General features: G+C 31.8%; 2 protein-coding genes and 1 non-coding gene across 8 annotated transcripts; all 3 read left to right on the plus strand.

Moving 5' to 3' along the window:
- The first annotated feature begins 1,170 nt into the window (after window positions 1-1,170).
- Window positions 1,171-3,093, plus strand: LOC131669823 (NF-kappa-B-repressing factor). Its single transcript, XM_058944989.1, has 2 exons — window positions 1,171-1,929; window positions 2,010-3,093. The coding sequence occupies exons 1-2, from the start codon at window positions 1,629-1,631 to the stop codon at window positions 2,927-2,929; spliced, it is 1,221 nt and encodes a 406-aa protein (XP_058800972.1). The 5' UTR covers window positions 1,171-1,628; the 3' UTR covers window positions 2,930-3,093.
- A 290-nt stretch (window positions 3,094-3,383) lies between these two features.
- Window positions 3,384-13,099, plus strand: LOC131669814 (protein PFC0760c-like). Of its 6 annotated transcripts, none has more exons than XR_009302399.1 (22): window positions 3,384-3,518; window positions 3,856-3,924; window positions 4,022-4,102; window positions 4,166-4,264; window positions 4,532-4,597; window positions 4,672-4,776; window positions 4,846-7,842; window positions 7,927-8,187; window positions 8,261-8,332; window positions 8,404-8,592; window positions 8,680-8,763; window positions 8,843-8,992; window positions 9,070-9,183; window positions 9,258-9,383; window positions 9,459-9,566; window positions 9,643-9,720; window positions 9,792-10,106; window positions 10,185-10,430; window positions 10,534-10,605; window positions 10,674-10,988; window positions 11,065-11,174; window positions 11,253-11,309. XR_009302399.1 is itself a non-coding variant. In XM_058944963.1 (22 exons), exons 1-22 carry the CDS (start codon window positions 3,509-3,511, stop codon window positions 12,535-12,537), a joined length of 6,438 nt encoding a protein of 2,145 aa, XP_058800946.1. In that variant the 5' UTR covers window positions 3,384-3,508; the 3' UTR covers window positions 12,538-13,099. The 6 variants fall into 6 exon arrangements, 5 of the variants coding, with proteins under 5 accessions (XP_058800946.1, XP_058800948.1, XP_058800950.1 ...); XM_058944963.1 differs by adding an exon at window positions 11,900-13,099 and having other exon boundaries at window positions 10,674-11,174; XM_058944965.1 differs by adding an exon at window positions 11,900-13,099 and having other exon boundaries at window positions 9,462-9,566; window positions 10,674-11,174.
- A 4,600-nt stretch (window positions 13,100-17,699) lies between these two features.
- Window positions 17,700-17,892, plus strand: LOC131669849 (U2 spliceosomal RNA). Its single transcript, XR_009302403.1, has one exon. It is a non-coding gene; the product is annotated as a U2 spliceosomal RNA (small nuclear RNA).
- The last annotated feature ends 1,372 nt before the right edge of the window (window positions 17,893-19,264 follow it).

Here is a 19,264-nt window from a genome sequence, read left to right on the forward strand (position 1 = left end):
TATTAGCAGTCGATTGTCTATAAGCTGGTTGTTGTAAATTCATTATTTATGAAGATATTCTATTTTGCAACTAAGCACTTTTTATTTCACGGGTATTGGACGGTCGGAAATAGTTTATATTGATATCATTCATATATTTAGATCTCCCAAGCATCCTCCTAATATCAGAATTTTAAAATTGTTGCGTGAAAACCCCCGGGAAAACATCAAAGTCGAAACTTTGATAGCTTATTACTGATGAACTTTTGTATTGTCAAAACCGCGCTTGGGCCTGTTATTTTAGATTATTAAAAGACATCATTTACTAGAGTTTCGAGCATTGGTAACTGCATATTCAAACTTTATATTGGTTTAAATAATTCCTCTTATTTTTGGTTTTTGCAAGATACTGCTATGATTTAATTTTTTTATCTAACTTAATTAATAAATTCATAACATCATTCTATAGACAATTTTATTACGAATCAAACGATATCCGCTAAATTTCTGTAGCATCAGGCCTTCGCCACATATGCGCATACGCGCGCGTACAAGGGCGTACAAACGCATACAAATCGCTAAAAATTTTGATAGTGCCAACAACAGAAAGTTACTACTATTCCTCGCATGCCCCAAACGAACACACTTACTCCCGGAACAAACGTATCATAACGCTATATTATTGAAGGTTATGATACGTTTGTTCCGGGAGTAAGTGTGTTCGTTTGGGGCATGCAAGGAATAGTAGTAACTTTCTGTTGTTGGCACTATCAAAATTTTTAGCGATTTGTACGCGTTTATATTGTACGCGCTCGTACGCGCACATATGCGCACATGTGGCGAGGGCCTCAATAAAAAAAGATATTAACGAAAAACTAAAATAAGTCCGAAAAATGAGCATTCAATTGTTAATAACAAAACCATTGTCACTTGTACAAAGCCAACGATTTTGTTCATTAATCTGGACATCATTCCGAAGCGATTTCCGATGCAGAAATGTGAAAAATATTGAAAATTCGAAAAATTGACTACAAAAATGTGAAAAATTTTGAAATTTTGTCAAATTTATTAAAATTGTGTAAAATTATGAAATATCACAAAATTGACCGCAAAAATGACAAGTCTTGAAATTTTTGACGACAGCGCCGGTAGGCCGTGGTGAAATTCCAAAGTAGTCCAAAGCTGCTTAAAAGGAAAACAACTTTAGTATTCTATTTTACATTGTTTATATGGGAGTGCAGCACCACCTTGTTACCTCAATTTTTTTGGGATTAGATTGCCAATAGCGCCTTTAAATCAAGCAGATAGAATTTTTCTCTCTCTTTTTCCCTCGCTCTCTCTTTTTCTCTCTCATTCACTCCCTATATAGTCTTTCCCTTCTAGCTCTTTCAATCAATATGTATGTAGTATATGCATATTTTTTACTAACCTTCAAATAAACGTTTTGTAAACTTTGTGCAAGATGTATTAGGTATGCTCTTTTATATTGTAGAAAAGAAGAATTTTGTAAACAATAAAACAGTGTTATTGAAACGCAAATAGCTGTCTCATATATAACGAAAAATAAGAGCGTTTTGCGAAGATTGTGAAAATCGTAAATTATTTTGAAAAGTTTTTCAAGTATTGTTTTCAACTGTTAAAACAGAACAATGTCGATTGACAAATCTAATGTTGATCAATACAAAACGGAACATGAATGCGACGAACACTGGGAGTTACGTCGTAAATTTCTTTTGACGCACGCTGAAAAATTTCCACCAGATGAACTACAATGTCTTGCGCAAGTTTTTACAAATGTGGAATTTTTGGGATGCAGATATCCTGCAGAAACAATGAAGATAATTGCAGAATTATCAAAAGACGTTGTACAAGATTACAGAGAAAAACAAAAAGGAAGACTGCAAAGAACTTTTGTTGGAGCATCTGATGCAGCCAGTTCTAAGGCGAAAGGTACAGCGAGAAATTGTGAGTTTTTAAAGTATCATTAAGAATAATATTTGAATTATATTAATATGCATTTATATTTTCAGGACAATCGCGGTCAGAAAAATCACAAAGTACAGTAAATACAGAAGAATCATCACTAACAAATCATCCACCTCATTATAGAAATTTTAAGAGAAAGCAAGATTCGTTGGAGCAAGAAAGCTCTGTAGACATTAAGAAAACAAAGCTTATTGATAATAGGAAAGCTGAAATCGTTTTATTTGAATATTTGAATGATGCACCTCAAAGTATAATTGCTAGAGCTGCTAGCAGTTTCAATTTAAAAATAGAATGGAATTATGACAAAGTCGCAGAAGGAACATCTTGTACAATATTAATGAATAGGAATAAATTAAGTGAAGGTGTTGGACTCAATCAAAAGGAAGCTAAAAGAGAAGCATCAGCTGTAGCCCTGGAAAAATTGAGAAAGCAATATTACACAATAAAAGTCACAAAGAATTTAACTCCAAATTTTACTGGTAACATTGGTATGCAAAAAGCGTCAGGCTCCAATGAATCTGATGCTATTGGAAATGACAATATTGGGTCCAAAATGATGAAATTGATGGGTTGGACTGGTGGTGGATTGGGAAAAAAATCTCAGGGTATTGTAGAACCTGTCAGTGTACAGCAACAAATGACAAGAGAAGGACTTGGTTTAAAATCTGGATTTTATAATATGCATGTTTTTAAAAAAAAATGTACAGAGGTATTACAGACATTTGCTAGAAATGAAGATACATCAACAGATTTGGTCTTTTCTCCTAGTTTCTCAAATGAAGAGAGAGCCATGATACATCAAATAGCTAAACAATTAGGACTCAAGTCACAGAGCTATGGCCCTAAATCTGAAAGAACTTTAACAATATCGAGAAAAATAAATCCTCGAGAACTAGTTAATGAATTAATACAACTTGGTGGGGCTACAGATAAATATCAACTTGTTGAGCCAACAGAAAATTAGTGATGTTTTTATTTTTATGGTGTAAAAGAAATTAATTATCATGAGCCATTATGTATATAAATTACACATGAATGTAAAAATTTACTTTATGCAATTAACTTGAACATACACAAAAAATAATTTTGTACAATAAATTACTATAAACCATGCATTAAAACTTAAAAAATATATTATTTTTATTTTTAAAATGCTATTTGAAAAACTTTTAGTTGAAAATTTGTAATTCATAATTTTTCAGTAATTTAACGAAATATAAATATAAAAATATATATAACTGAGAATCTGTATATTTTCATAAACATGTTATTGTACGCAATGACGTGACCGCCTATATACCACATGCTTCAGCGTTTGTTGATGCCTGTTGGACATTGGACAAATTGGACTAGGAGTCACGCTTTGCGTGTTGTCCATGAGAACATACTGTAACAGTGTAGGTAGTAAGCAGTGACATGCAGCGTTATGCACGTATGCAAAAATGCATATAATCACATCAGTGCATTAGTTGTATTATTAGAATCTAAGTGAAATTTGTAAATAACAGATTTGTACGTAATTCAAAGGGTAAATTCAGTAAAAATGATTGAAGGTAAACTTTGAAATATCAATCATCAAATGTACTACTTACAAATTTAAGGTTATAGTGTCGGTCTATTATTAAAAGAACTTGTCTTTACTCAAATTAAAAAATTATACATTTAATAACGTAATCTAAATATAACAACAATAGTATTTTTTCTATTTGTTGAAAGGTTTATTAAAAATAAAGATCTAACACTTAATAACAATATTCAGTGTTATATGATGATCATGAATCAAGTAATAAAGCAGACAGATGCTTAAGATAGCTTGTTTGGAAACAGTTATAAATTAAAAGCATACACATTATAAAATTAAGAAGTTATTTATTAAATATCTTTTTACAGAAAAAAGGTCAAAAAACTATCATAAGCCAGATATTGGAGTACGTGCCAGATCAGTCAAATCTGCTAGAGGTAATAAAAATATTTCTTATTTTAATGTAGTTCACAAAGAAATATTGATCTTATTTACTTATGAAATATTTATGTTTTTTTAATCTTCTTGATCCAGTACTTTTACAAAAACTTCATATTAGGGAAGATGGTGCTATATTGCCAAAAGACACTGTGACGAAACAACACAAAATCTCAGGTTTGCAATTTATTATTTTTACAAGTGTAACAGAGTATATTAATTTTACTGTTAATTTTTTAGAAGTGAAAATTAATAAAGTAGAAGAAGTACAAGTAGTAACAACAATAAAAAATCCTGAATTAAAAAAATCAACCAATACAATACTCAATTCGGAAAATGGTAAGATAAATATATCAAACATAAAATAGTAGTAAAAATTTTTTTATTTTATGTTTAGAGTATATTAACAACAGTATATTGTTGTTAATATACTGTCAGTAAATTAATTTCATTTATTTTTTTATAGGTCACGCTAAAAATCCAAATTTTAATAAAAAATAAAGATATCAAAATTTTATAGTAATTGATATCGATAATTTTTTAATAAAATTGGAAAGGCAGAACATATAAATAAACACTAATTTTGTCATTTTATATTTTTTTTAGAAGAATCAACATTGCAATCTACAAATTCAATTGAAACTACTAATGAACTACAATCTTCTCTTACTGGTCAGTAACTTAATTATATTACATTAAAACATTAACTTTACTCATGCAGTATAATAATTATTTTATGTAACTAGATAAGTGCCATGGAGTTGCATTATCAACAAAATCTTACAAATTCAAGAAAAAAATAAAGCATTTGCAAAATGTTCAACTAAACAAAAGTCTTAAAACTCAATCTGGTAAATATACATACTTTTGAATATTTTTATAACATTAATAAGTAAAGTCTCATTCAAATATACTTTTAGGAAACAAATTTTATCTTGATAACTCTGTGATTACTGATAAAAAGCTAAGTAAGGAGATAAAGGAACATCCAGCACTTCTAGCTAATACTACTACTATACAAAAAATTGAGAATAATGCTGTGTCTGTTAGAAGGAAACTATTTAGAAAAATAAAAGCAAATGACGATAAAGAATGTCTTGGGAATAATAACTTAGAGAAGAATCATTTATTAACTAATCCAGTTCAAGAAACATCTAGTGCAAATAATAATAACAGAATAGATGAAATCATTCAAATAAACACATCGAGTAAAAGCGGCTGCATCAATGTTCGGAATTCTTCACCAAATATTTCTACATCTATTACATCACAAGGAATCAGTAGTACATCTGTCATACAAGAAAATAATTCAAACATAGAAGATAATAGTATAAGAAATACGATTTCTACTAGAAATAAATTACGCAAAATAACAAAGGCGAATAATACTTCTACAACCAATGCTTGCCCAGTTGAAATTTATAACGAATTTACAATTACACAAATAAATAAGAAACAAATATCTGTGGATAAAACAATTGAACGAATTGAAAATAATGACTCAAGCAATCTAATCAAAACTAGAAGTAAAATTTACAAGAAAAATACAGATAATAGTGAAAAACCTGTACCAAAATTAACACTAAAACAAATAAGTAATAAATTTTCAATGAGCAAAACAATACTTAACCACAAAGTGAAAGAAAATGACTCTGAAGATACACAGGATAACAAAAATAATAAAAAAACAACTTCAACTAGAAGTAGATTGTGTAATGTGAAGAAAATAGATAATCATGATAAATCATTCATTGAGAATGATCCAACGCAGTCAAAACAAAAAGATTCCATCTTAAATGTATCTGAAATTCAAATGAATAGTAGGTTTCCATCAGCTGGAAAAATAGGAAATAATTTGAATTTTACCTCAGATATAATGATAGAAAACAAAACTACTAGAAAAAATTCATCAAAAAAAGTGAAAATGAATAATGACAAGAAATTGAAACCAAGGGAAGTTATTAAAAGTAAAAGGACAGATTTATTACAAAATAGTCCTATTTCAAATTCATCTCAGGTTTCTCTTGAAGAGACAATTGAAAAGTCAAAAGTTGATTCTGATGCATCTCCAAACAAAGAGATTGTGAAAAATAAAATTAAAACTAGAAGTAAGATACTTCAGAAAAAGAAAGTTGATGGTGATAACAATACTGATGGAAACGAAGTAACACAAGCAGAAGAACATTTTGCTTCAATTTCATCTGAAATACAATGTAATAGTGAATTTTCAATATGTGAAAATGTATTTAATCAGATAATCAGTTTAGTAGATCTAAATAAAACTCAAGATATATTTAATAAAGAGAAGGGAATGTCAACTAGAAGCAAGACACTTGATAAAAAGTATACAGCTTACCAAGATAAGCCTATTATAGAACATAATCTTTTGCAAACAAAAAATGTTCAACCTATACTATCTTCAGTTCTTATTGATGACAAAAAATATTTAGCTAGTAGAAACTCAAGTGGTAAATGTAAAGTTGTGAATGAGTTTTTAAACACAACAGATAATTTACAACATATCATTTCCGTAAGAAACAAATTGATTGCAAAAGCAAAAGTAGATGACAACAAAAAGTTGACTGTAGAAAAGCTCAGTATTGATACAATAACTGTACAATCAAAAAAAAATCAAAACGTGCCAACATCCACTGATGATCAAATTAGGAATAAGTTATCTACAGATAAAAAATTACTTAACATTTCGAAACAAAATTCAACTAGAACTCCCAAAAAAGTTGACACAAATACAATATCTACAAGAAGCAGAGCAGAGAAAGAAAAAAAAAATAATGACAAATCTTTTCAGAATCAAATAATATGTGTTGAGCAAAATCATTCTACATCTGATTCTCAAATAACGAAAAATAGTAAACAGCTTTTACTAAACGAAATACTGAAAGATAGTTTGAAATTTTTGGCTAATACACCTGATACCAAAGAAAACGATTTAACAATACGTAAATCGCATGATAAAAAGGAGAACGCTAGCCAAAAAGAAAGTCACATGGAAAATAAAATAGAAAAAGTAAAACAAAGTCAGTTGACATCAAAACAAACAGACGTTCAAGTGAGCAGTAAATTATCATTAATTACCTCACCTATTGATAGCCAAGAATATTTAACAGATTCTACAAAGGCCATAGAAGATATAGATAATACAATTTTGACCAGTAGTAAAAAAATGCTTGAAAAAGATAAAATATATGATCATGAAAATAGTAATCTTGATAATAATAGTAGTAACCGAAGACATAAAACTGATTCAAAAAAGACTTCAAAAAACATAGATCTCAAGAATATAATTTCTATTAAAAGTAACCTAATTAAGAAGAGTGAAACAGAGAATCGCGAAGAATTTATTACTGATAATGAAGCAGTACATATTAAAAAACATCATCCCGCATTAAATTCTTCTCGATTACAGTCTAGCAATGAATCTACATTAGATATAATTAATTCACAACTTATACCTCATGCAGTTTCAGTTAATATTAATGATTCAAGCAATGCTATTACAACTAGGAGAGGATTAACTAGGAAAATAAAAGCAGATGTAAACTCAGTGTCAAAGATGATACCTCTCGTTGAAAATCAACATTGCTCATCCAAATTACAAACGTACAAGTGTACCATACAACAATCAAATATTAATTCAGGAAATGAAACAAACAATTCTAAGATAAACAAATATCAATATGTCTGCTCCGAAAAAGAAATAGTAATTAAGTTAGTTAGATGTGATCAAGATCAGCTTAAAAATATATGTTTATCTGAAAGAGGGACACCTAAAAAGAAGGTACTGCAAGGTAAACGTAAAGGAAACCGCATACCAACTGTTGAAGAAGAAATAAAGGCTAAGAAATCTAAGCAAATCGATCCCAGTAATGATAATGTGGATTCACAAGTTTCTACTGGTTAGTATTGATCTGTACTATTTACATTTACGTGATTTCGATGTAAAAAATGTTATTACCTTTCATATTTGTTTCTGATTGCAGTAAATCAACAGCTAACAGTTGTCAACCAACAACCATTGGACACTATCGAGAATATTGAGAAATTAGTAATAGAATCACAAAATAATATAGACTCCAGTATCAGTGATATTTACATTATAAAAAATAGTGAAAATGTTTCTAATATTTGTGAAGCAACAGAAAAAGATAAATGTATTGAAAATGTATCGCATATCAATACTGCGGATAATGCAAATTATGTTACTGAAAGTCCTGAAACATCAGAAAAAGAAAATCAATATGGTATATATTTATTGTTTCTTAGCATTAAATATTTTATTAACATCATCAGATTATAATTTTGATTTCTTTTTAGATAATGAACATATAGAAAATGGAAAGAAAATTATTGTACATAATCCAAGTGACAATTGTAGTGTAAATGAAGGTACGCAAAGATAAATTTACATATTTAGAAAGAAGAATTTATTTTTTTATATGACACTGTACAAATTTTAGAGGAAATACTTGAAGATAAAGGCGAAGGAATATTTTCCGATACGTCCGAAAAGGAAACAAATACTGAAATTCATGTTAACAATGATGTCATAATTGGGGATAATATATCTACAACTGCTATTCAAAATAAAGAAAGCCATAGCGTTATAGTTCGAAAAATGGTTGAAGAAGTAATCAATGATTGGGCTGGTGAGTATTTTACAAAAAATATTATTAATAACTTCACTTTTTTTTCGTAATAGTTTTATTTAAGTTATACATTTTTTACATTGGTAGTTGTAGATGATGACAAGACTGATAATATTTGTGTAAATGGAAATTTCTCAACGCCTGAAGTCATACAAATTGAAGATAATGAAGGTAATTTAATTTTTATTTTAACAAACATAATATATTTCTTATAAAAAACAATACTAAAATGATGTTACAAATATTACAGATTTAGATGTAATAATTGATGTACATCAAATGGCTGTGAATACTGAAAAAGAAAAAGATTCTAGTCATAATTTACGTACAACATTTCGTGAAAATACTGAACTCGATAACATTGACATATCTAATAGTCCACTGATTGATTCAGAAAAAAGTAATGGTTTTATTTTTCTCTAAATGGTAATAAGTTTTATATCAAATAACAATAACAATAATAATTTATAATTATAGGTGCAAATACAATTGACAATAAAACTGTTGAAAATAAGGAATGCAATAATATGCACAAAGAATCTCGTCAATCAAATTCAACCTCGGAACAGACCTCGGAAGTGTCGGAAGCTGGTAAGTAACAAAATATATTAAATAATAAATAATAAAATTGAATTTTTCAAATTAATCGACAATTACTTTTTTAGAAGACATTGATGACAGCAATTTCGAATCAATCGATGAAAGTTCTTGTGCTGAAATATTTGCTAACGAAAACCATAATGACCAAGAAGACAATGTGCCTCAAGAAACAATTACATACTATAACAGTGGTAATTAAATTTATACATTTGAAGTGTAAGAATGAAAATAGAAAAATCCTAATCAAATTTCATTTATTTTAACAGAAGATATTTCCATAGACAATGGTGCTCCAACTGACAACAATACATTGAACGATATAGTTATGAATTTGAAAGATGCCTGTGATAAAATAACAGCCGATTTGAGTGCAGGTATACAAAAACATTACTTTCATTATTTGATTTATTAAAATATAAAGTCACAAAGTAAAACTAAAATTCTTTTTAGTTGATACATCTTACGCTAATAATGAAGAGCCGTCGAACCATCACGAACCTGAGCTACTGTATATTTCCGATGATTCTAGTGAGTATTCATGAATTGGACCGATTTAAAATAAAAAAAAACAATGCATTTTAATATTATATTTTTAATAGACGAAATGGAAGAAAATGAAGTGGAAGTAATGATTCTTGAACCACAAATCGAAATTCATGAAACAGAACCATCACCGGTAGAGCAACAAGGACTTATCATTTCGAATCAGTTACAACAAGTAATGCAACAGGGAAGTCCTTCAATTTCAGTCATTAAAGCTTCTGAGCTGCGTGATGAAGTACTCGAACCTCCCGTAGAATATCCTATCAAACCAACTGGACAGAGAGTTGTACATCCACAAAGACAAATGTTATCGACAACTTTGTTACCTGCGAGCATCATTAACGACAAACAATGTCCTTCATCAATATTTAGTAAATATGAAGCTTTTACTTTAAAAGTAATCAAAATGTAATTTTGCAAAACTAACATCTATAATAATATTTTCATAGCCGAAGATTCAATAATTCAGTGTCCAAAGTGCAAATGTGAATTCGTTGGCAAGACTAGGCTACGTCATCACTGGTTAACCTGCGCCGACGCAATGTATTTATGTTGTCCATTCTGCATAACCAAAGTAAAACAACGACGTAGTCTCATTCATCACCTCAATACACAACACCAGAATCAAATAACTAGTGCAGATGCCATCAAAGTTGTCGATCGAGTCGTAAAGGAAACGAGAGAAGTTGCTGGTGGTTCGTTTCTTAATTATTTCTTCTGTTTGAATTGTGATCCTTTACTTTGTCAGTTAATATTAGCAATTAATGATTGAATCATTTTTATATTTATTTAATGTAGGTATACTCCGTCAAGGTTCCAGTTTTGCACTTCGAGATTTATTAAGAAATACTCTTACAATACCGGTTATTGGTAAAACTTTACAACTATTTTCTTAAAACTAAATGTACAATCGTATAAAAAAATAACGTTGATTGTAGAACTGCCTGCCTTCATTCGTGTTCAGTGCGTAGTGTGCAACAAGATGTACGATGAAATTCCGGCTACTTACAAGAAGACTTGCGATGATTGTTCGAGCGACTTGATGACCGCAATATGTCAACTTTGTCGCAAACAATATATGCTCTCGACTAAAATAGCCGTTCACGTGCAGGGTAACTGTATATTCAGTGGTCGCATTAAATGTCGAGATTGCGAGTTTGTCAGTAGCAGCAGATATCATCTACAAGAACATATTATTCGTAAACATATTTATCTCGCTCCAGAAGATTACTATACATGTCGTCTCGGCTGCGGTAAGAGTTTTCGAGTTCAGGATGCTCTCAAGAAACACGAACGGATTTGCATCAAAGAGGCTGATCTGAATTGTAGATTCTGCGATTACAAGACCAAGCATCGTTCTGCTATGAAGATGCATTTACAGCAGCATATCTTACATAAGAAGTTAACTATTGACAATGACGGCACTGTTCAAGTTTGCGGTAAGGTTTTTTTTCTTCTGATATAGTTTAAGTTGAAGTCTGAAAAGTTATTAATGTCGTTTTCTTCATCGTATACAGGACTACAAGACAGAAGTGAAACGGAAGATGACGATAGAGACTTGATAACTGAACAACGTAAAATTTCTTTTTAAAATAGATATATTTTTAGAAGTTGACGATTTCAAATGTGCAATTAAGTTTTTTCAATTAATATTTAATAATTTATTTTAAAATATTTGTGAAAATAATTAAAAATAATTTGCCAATAATAGTCAATATATACTTATAAATAACTAGATTATCCTCCGAAAATGCTAAAAAACAAGTTTTAAGTTATTCTATTTACATCATCATCACATTTCGTTTTTATAATGTATTTGGTAGCTTAAATTCCACCTGAAACTGTAGATTCAGTCATGGTGCATGTAAAAATTCTCTTCCTACACCTTTCTAAAAGTGGAAGGGAGGTTGTTTACATGCCTCTCATGACTAGGGAATCAAGATTAATGCGTACAAATACTATAACACTGCAGAATTCAAAATGAACGTTGTTTTTGAAGTAACAAAAACATAAATAGCAAATATAACAAACTATTTTATAATTTCTAATATATAATTTGTTTTAAATTCAACATGCACAGTCGAAATAACAGCCAATTTTTCAAAATATCTAATTTTTTAAGCAAGCTTTTCAATTTATTAATTTAATTATAAAATTGTTTCAGAGATACGAAGTGTTATCCGTGTGCATTGTTCACGTTGCAACCGCACACTCCGACTGACTAGCAATCGATCATCCTGCGAATTCTGTAAATTGTCGTTTACATTTAGTTGCTCACGCTGCCCAAACTTAGGACGCCTGGAATCTTTGCACGCAGCTCGCCTTCATGTGATTCGTTCACACAGCGCCAAAATCCACGAATGTCCCCACTGTATCCAAAAATTTTCCTACGTGTATGATCTTACTAGACACATATCCAGATGCAAAGCGAAAAAGTTCAGATGCGAACATTGCAACTACCGAGCCAATGAAGAACACAAGATCCGTCAACATAAGCGTCGTGTTCATTTTTCTATCATCAACGAGTCGCCTTTCTGTAAAAAGTGCGGTAAGTGGTTTAACCGTGGCGATAGTCTCAAGAGACACGAGAAAATGCATTGCGGTGTCAAGCCTGGATTATCTTGTGAACATTGTCAATTCAAAACTAAAACTAAATTCAGCCTGCTCAGACATATTCAAAGTCAACACGCTTATATTTATGAGAATTTCAGCTTTGTCTGCGACAGGTGTAATAAGTTTTACACTAATATGTTTGCTTACGAGGAACATGTTAAGAATTGCCATGCTTTGTATAAGAACTGAATTATCTTATCATACCGTGACTGCCTTCCACACGTGTATTACGCGTAATACTGTAATGACGATTTTTTCTTGTTCTGATTTTCGATTTTAAAATAGTTGCGATAAAGACTTTTCAAGTACAAATTTACTTTTATATTAACTAGGTGTGATTATTAGTATTTTTGTCTAAGTTGCATCAAATGATAGATGTGTTATAATTTATGAGATTTTTTTTTGTTCATTTTATATATTCCTTTATTGTTTTATTGATGCTCTTGAGTTTGTATTAGAACGCACTAATTTATAGAGTTCTTTTTTCCGTATTAAAAGATTTTATTGAACAAATTGTATTTAACGATTAAAATGGTATAGATACTTATTTAATTATCTACCCATTTCAATATCAATGCGGTTCATTGTCTGAATAAGTTATAAAGAAGCTAAATTCATAGTTTATTTATTGTATATCGGTACAAAATAGAGAGAGATTAAAATACTATATTTTATTTCTAATAAATAAATTTATATTACAGTATGAGTATTTTTTGAGTTTGTTACACAAGTTACTTTATTAAAAAAGATATCATAAATTTATCAATAATGTGCGTCTAACTATTTATTCTAATTTATTTTCAAGAATCGTATCATATTGTTAATAATTTAATATTACGAGTGATATTATCAACCGTTTTTTGTGTATTAGTCTATAAAATGAATAAATAAATGAAAATGAGAAGAAAAAGAAAAATACGGATTATAATTTTCATACACATCTTCAGTGCCATCGGTAATCAATCATCAAGTCAATTTGACGTATACATACATTAGCAATAGTGATGTAATCTATGTGATGGGTAACAATTAGTGATCGTCGTCGTCGTTGCCCCCTCGTGGAAAATCAAAATTGCTCATTCCGCGCGAGGGACATCAATAACATTTTTTTCCCGCGACATAACTGGGCTGACGACGACGCGAGCACGTGCGCAATAAAAGTCACCCTTCCTCCCCTATATATGTATGCACGCGGCTTATAAGCGAACGCAGGAATTCAAAACGCGCGCACAAGCATCGCCACATTCTTTTTTTTTCACCGTATCTCGATGCGATTGCTCTTTGTATTTTTTTTTCTGCTGGTGTAGCTTTTAAGCATCGAAGATTGGAATTTATTTTTTTTTCTCGACGTTTCTTTTTTAGCGCGCCAACAGTTTTGTACATGAATCTTTGCATCTCTAAGCTGATTTTATTATGCCTCTGTTATGAATTTTGTTTTTATAGCCGACAAAAGATGATGAGTTTTTTCTTTCAAACTTTCAGAGAAGTTAGCAAAGTTTTAATTTTTTTGGCAACTAATTAAATTTTTATTGTACGTGATACACAAAAGTTTTGTAACAGGTAAAAATGAGTATACTCGAGTGAATTTTGCTTCAATAGAACGATTACAAAATTATATTTTTTATTATTTTACACGATGATAATTGAAATTAAATTTAAAATAGTAGAACGAAATTCTTAACTTTATAATTCAAGCTGTAATTTGCAGTAAGAAGAAACATGATATAATTAAAAATCGTTTGTTCACCTTGTGATAGAGACTCGCCATACAAACGAGTGATATACACTAGTTTAAGCCTTGAGCTAATAATCGAGACACAAGCTTGGCGGTATGCACTCCAAGAGGTTGCTGGGGCCGTCTTAAGTAAGTTTTCTAATTATTAGTATATCATCCTGGGCAAGCCACCCGCGTCGGGCAACTTCTCGCTTTGTGCGCGCGCGGCAACCAAGCAAGTTAAAATCAATGCTGGCGTGCGGTGAACACAGAGAGGTAAAGCTTGCCTCGCGATATTAGAAAGGCTACCAATTAACGTAAGGCACATAGCTTCCGTTTCGAGGGGTGGATTATTAAAACTTGCCGTGATGCGGCGTTTTACGTCGAGAGTTTTATATTGAGCTTTTGGCATGTTCTTTATTTTTTTTTATCTCGATGATTGGATGTTTGTGAATTGGTAATTTTTGTTGCGATAACAGTCTCCTTTATTGTATTTGATTGGAATTTGAAAGCAATTTTAAAAAATTAATACACACATAGAACGACTGTACGTTCGATACTGTGACCAGCGATTGTTACAATAAAGATTTACGGTCTAATATATAAAGAATACAATAATTTCCATCTTCATAAAATAAAATATTCCAAGCTTTAGAAATAAAGTCTTCGACCGTCAGTCATGAAAAAATCCGCGTTCTTACGTAATACCCAGCTAATTTATTGTAGGAAAAAGGCCATCATTATCCTTGAAAATCCGAGCAAATAATCCCAGCGATGATAAGCCCGTGCCTATTAAGCCTGTCTCGTCCCATAGCAAATCTAAAATGAAGCTTTCTCTCTCTCTCGGCGTCAGACGCAAGCTCCGTGGGTGGGGAAAGCTCGTGCGATTCGCCACAATGCTTTGGCTCCACCCTCTCGGTGAGACGTCTCAATTCCGCCCTCTAACTCAATTTTCCCCGCTGCATACGGGGGTAGGTACATGTCCGGATCGGCCATCCTTTTTTATAATAAACGAACTCTATTGTTACCTCGGTCTTTTTTGTTATACTGGCACAGGAGTATTTGAAGGATTTTGTAAGTGAAAAGAAATATCGGAAGTTTATTTTAATGAGTTTTATCGATTTAAATACCAAATCGAGCTTAGAATTTTTTCACTGAACGTCTGAATTACTGATATTCCAAAGCGACAGGTACTGTTCTACTGTAATGTAGAAAGTTTTAGAGCTCACCTTCAATTAAAATAATTATTAAATGTCTTTCTCAAAATGATATATAAGTGAAAAATATTGCTATTCACCGGGAAACACATTTATTACTCTTAATTCAATTTTTAATTTAATTTTAAATAAATTTTAATTGAGAACTCTTCTCTACACGTTTATTAAATATGAATATTAAGCGAAACATTATTTTCAATTATTTGTCACAACTGAATATTATGATTCGCTCTAAATAAATGCGATTACAATAAGTTAGAAGGACTAGTAATTATATCGCAAAATAACAATATTTGCAAAATTAACGGAGTGAAAATATTTTTTTTAATTTACTTGAAATATGATGTATTTATTTAGAAATGTATTGATTGACACGAAGTAGACTTGAGAAAGATATTGGAAGAAAAAAATGATAAATTCATGAAAATCATTGAGATCCCAGTCAGCCATTCACGTCCAAGTGAACAATTAAAATTAATTCTCCTAACGCAGTAAAGCTTAGTAGTACAGATCAATAAAATTCGAACTTCATTATATGTATGATTTGAGCAAGTAATTCAAACAATATTACGTAATAAAATTTTGTCATTGAAATTTAGTTTTTTGAAGTTTATAAATCTAAAATGAGTTTATTTTAAATAGCAGAAAAATCTCTTTCAAATTACGTAAAAATTAATTTGGCAATGAGCCAAACTCTGTTCAACTTCTTTATAAAAATAACATTAATGTTGGACGTCGGATAACAGACATTGGACGTGTACTGAAAATATCGAGATATATAAGACGAATTATTCATTCAACATCTAGGTGTATCTTTGATTGAACAATGATTGAACAAATAGCTCCCCATTAGTGCAATAATATACCATTTGGCAAGTTATTTTCACTGCGGTACACGCCTAATAACCAATTTCTAATGTCCGATGTATTATGTAGGAAGTTCCTTATATTCAATACTGTAAATAATCAGCTAAAATTGCAATAATTTCGAGATATCAAAACATCCGTGCAATGAAGCAGCAGCTTGAAAACTAAAGTACGCGCAGAACGGACCAGCGGAGCTGTTATTAAAATTGAAATTCCATTTTAATCGTCCAGCAGCAGCAGCAGCAGCAGCAGCAAAAGCATAGGCATCGAATCATAAAATTCCTCATTACACGGCCCACTGAAGTCCAAACTAATGAAACGCAAAGACCGCACTTGGCTTGCGCGCGGACGGGCATCAAACGAAACAATTCCAGGGAAAAGGGGGAGGCCCACTCAATTCGCTGCTAACGCATTATGAACAACGGCAATTTCATAAACCAGAAAGCCAGCGAGAAAAGCGCTTTTGCCAGCGAGCGGCCATTTCGCAATATCATAAGCCGCCAGCAGCAGCAGCGGCAGCAGCTTTGCAAGGGCTACACGCTTATTATATTTTCTAGCAACGGAGGGCGGCGCCTGCGTCGAAAGAGAGCAACGCTTGGCTTTTTACCCTGGCGAATTGTTTGAATTCGTTGATAAAAGTGGGAGGGACGCGGCCGCGAGTTTTTCCGTGGGTGGGCGCATGAATTTTACGGCCTTTTGCATCAAAGCTACTCGGTCTTTCTCGCACGCAGCTCGTTGGTGTGCGCCGACAGCGTTCCCACTCGCACGAAGCATATATTTTACGTTTGCGGCATCGCATCTGTTAATCATTTCCCATACTGTTATCGCATCACAGTTTTTCTACTACTTTCAGTATGTTTAATTACATTTTCAGTTTTTTAACCGTAAATCTTGATTGAATGTCAAATCAAATTGTTGTAGTGTAGCATAATTTTATCGGTCGATCAATACAATAGTGAAAATGGCGATCAATCAGCGCTGCGTTCGTTATTTTATATTTGTATTATGTATTATACAAATATAAAATAAATTATTATTGTAGTTGAGAACTTCTCGAAAAAGTAATTAATTATGATGATCTTGTGAATTTCGAATATGAAGTCATAATTAAAGATGGTATAAATTTATAAAGAAGTTTGGAAATCAATTTTTTTTTAATTTTACAACATGAACAACGACAAAATATTTATTGCATATATACCGTATGATATAAATGTTTGAACGCAGATTATATTTCTCGAAAACACTGAAAATGTTAAAAAAATATTTTGAACAATTTTGAATATATTGATAAATTTAAAAAAAATTTTTTTTAATTCAAAAATATTGATAGCAACTTTTATTTATTTATTTATTATTTATGGACTTGAATATTAATTCACTTATGCTTGTGAACATTTGAGGACTATTTGAATAAGGGCGGTAATATGTAGGCTCCAGACACGAGACACGTTCTACCATGGTATCATATGTCACTACTAGGGGGCCGAAACTATCTGCAAGTAGAAAAGCATTTTGTAGAGCATAATACGTAGCAAGGTGAAACGACCGCCATCGCTTCTCGGCCTTTTGGCTAAGATCAAAGTGTAGTATCTGTTCTTATCAGCTTGATATCTGATACGCTCCCCATTGGGGAGCCAGAATATCGAACTGATTTTTGGAAAATGGTGGAGTGTGTGGGGCTTGCTCCGGCTCTGCCGCGGGTCGACCTTGCATTGCAGTACCGCAAGGAACGGCCCATCTTATTGAATTCAAACATAAGTTTTCTTTCTGAAAATTCGAGGAATTTTGAGTTTTTAATCCGAGTTTTAAGTTTTGGAGATGTATTTTTCCAAAATTATGTATTCCTAAAGGCTTCACAACCATTTGATCGGAAAAGCCTAATCCCAAAATGAAGTATACACTTGATGACGTTGGCCGTGTTATGTACAGGTGCCTTCGTATGCCGGATCATCCTCCACAGTCGACCAAAGCTACGCACACACTGTAGTACCGACGATATTGATGTATATATTGAATCTCGCCGTACTTCTAGCATTTGCAACACTCGTGGGTAAATGTCAACTAACGGCGACAAGGAAGCTGTAAGTAACATTCAGTACGCCGTATTTTGGCACACCGTATTTTCGCCATTACACGTTTCCCTGAAACTCATTCTAAGAATGTCGAACCGAAGAGCGCCTTCCAGATCATGATCCGGGGGAATGATGTATAATCGATGGACGTCAGTCTCAACCAGGTAACCTGAATACCAACCAATGGCGATTATTATGCTTGGCACACGCTATATCCTCAAGAAGAATCAAATCCTAAAGCTGGACGATGCGACCGCCAACGGAGATGCGTCAACACCGATGCTTCAATACAAAAAAAAGAACATAAGAGTTCTAATTCAAGAACTGCACCGTAATGATCACTGCTCGCAGATCTCACACAATCATGGAATATGATAGCATTCTCGTGACAGACCAAGGTTTCCAAGAACGATCGAGCATCCGTTTGTTGAAGGGGAACAACGATGGGTGGACAAGTCTTTTCACCACTCTCGGACATCTCAAAGTTTATACTTTTTTTCTTTATAAATGTTAAAATGCATGCTCTCCGCGGAGCGTCGTTCGAAATTACCATCCGAGCATGCGCGCGGCCAACAGTCCTAGCGCATTGAATTACCAAATTCTTATACAACTTGCTTGGAGAGTGAATCATACTAAGTACGAAATTATAATATGAGAGAGTGCATCCTAATTAGTCGTAGATGACTATTGCGTATAAGTCAGTGTATGCAGAGAGATTTGGAAATGAAAGAGGTCAACTATTATTAAAGTATAATTTCTCATATCAATTAGTATTTCCGATTATTCATCTGATTCCCTATACCAAAACAACTGATTCAGACACCACTCGTATATGTGGATTAATAGATTTGATTAGAGTATAGTTTTCTTCTGATTTTTATGTGAATTTACAATTGTACAATTTATATTACTTTCGCCACACGTAAATAATGCGCTACATTTTGAGTTTTTTTTCTTTTATTTTTGAGTATTGTTATACATTTTGTCTTTTGTATTCTTCTGAAAATGTATTTGATTAGAGCGTGAAATTTCATGGAGTGTAA

Source organism: Phymastichus coffea, unplaced genomic scaffold (assembly GCF_024137745.1).
Source record: "Phymastichus coffea isolate CEN01 unplaced genomic scaffold, Cenicafe_Pcof_1.1 PCOF00097, whole genome shotgun sequence".
NCBI classification, from domain to species: Eukaryota; Metazoa; Arthropoda; class Insecta; order Hymenoptera; family Eulophidae; genus Phymastichus; species Phymastichus coffea.

Excerpts from the sequence above, each read along its gene's own strand:
- LOC131669823 (XM_058944989.1), top strand. The coding sequence starts at position 1,629 with ATGTCGATTGACAAATCTAATGTTGATCAATACAAAACGGAACATGAA. Across the intron at positions 1,930-2,009 it reads AGCCAGTTCTAAGGCGAAAG|GACAATCGCGGTCAGAAAAA; the intron begins GTACAGCGAGAA and ends TTATATTTTCAG.
- LOC131669814 (XM_058944963.1), top strand. Across the intron at positions 8,764-8,842 it reads ACAAATTGAAGATAATGAAG|ATTTAGATGTAATAATTGAT; the intron begins GTAATTTAATTT and ends CAAATATTACAG. Across the intron at positions 11,310-11,899 it reads AGACTTGATAACTGAACAAC|AGATACGAAGTGTTATCCGT; the intron begins GTAAAATTTCTT and ends AAATTGTTTCAG.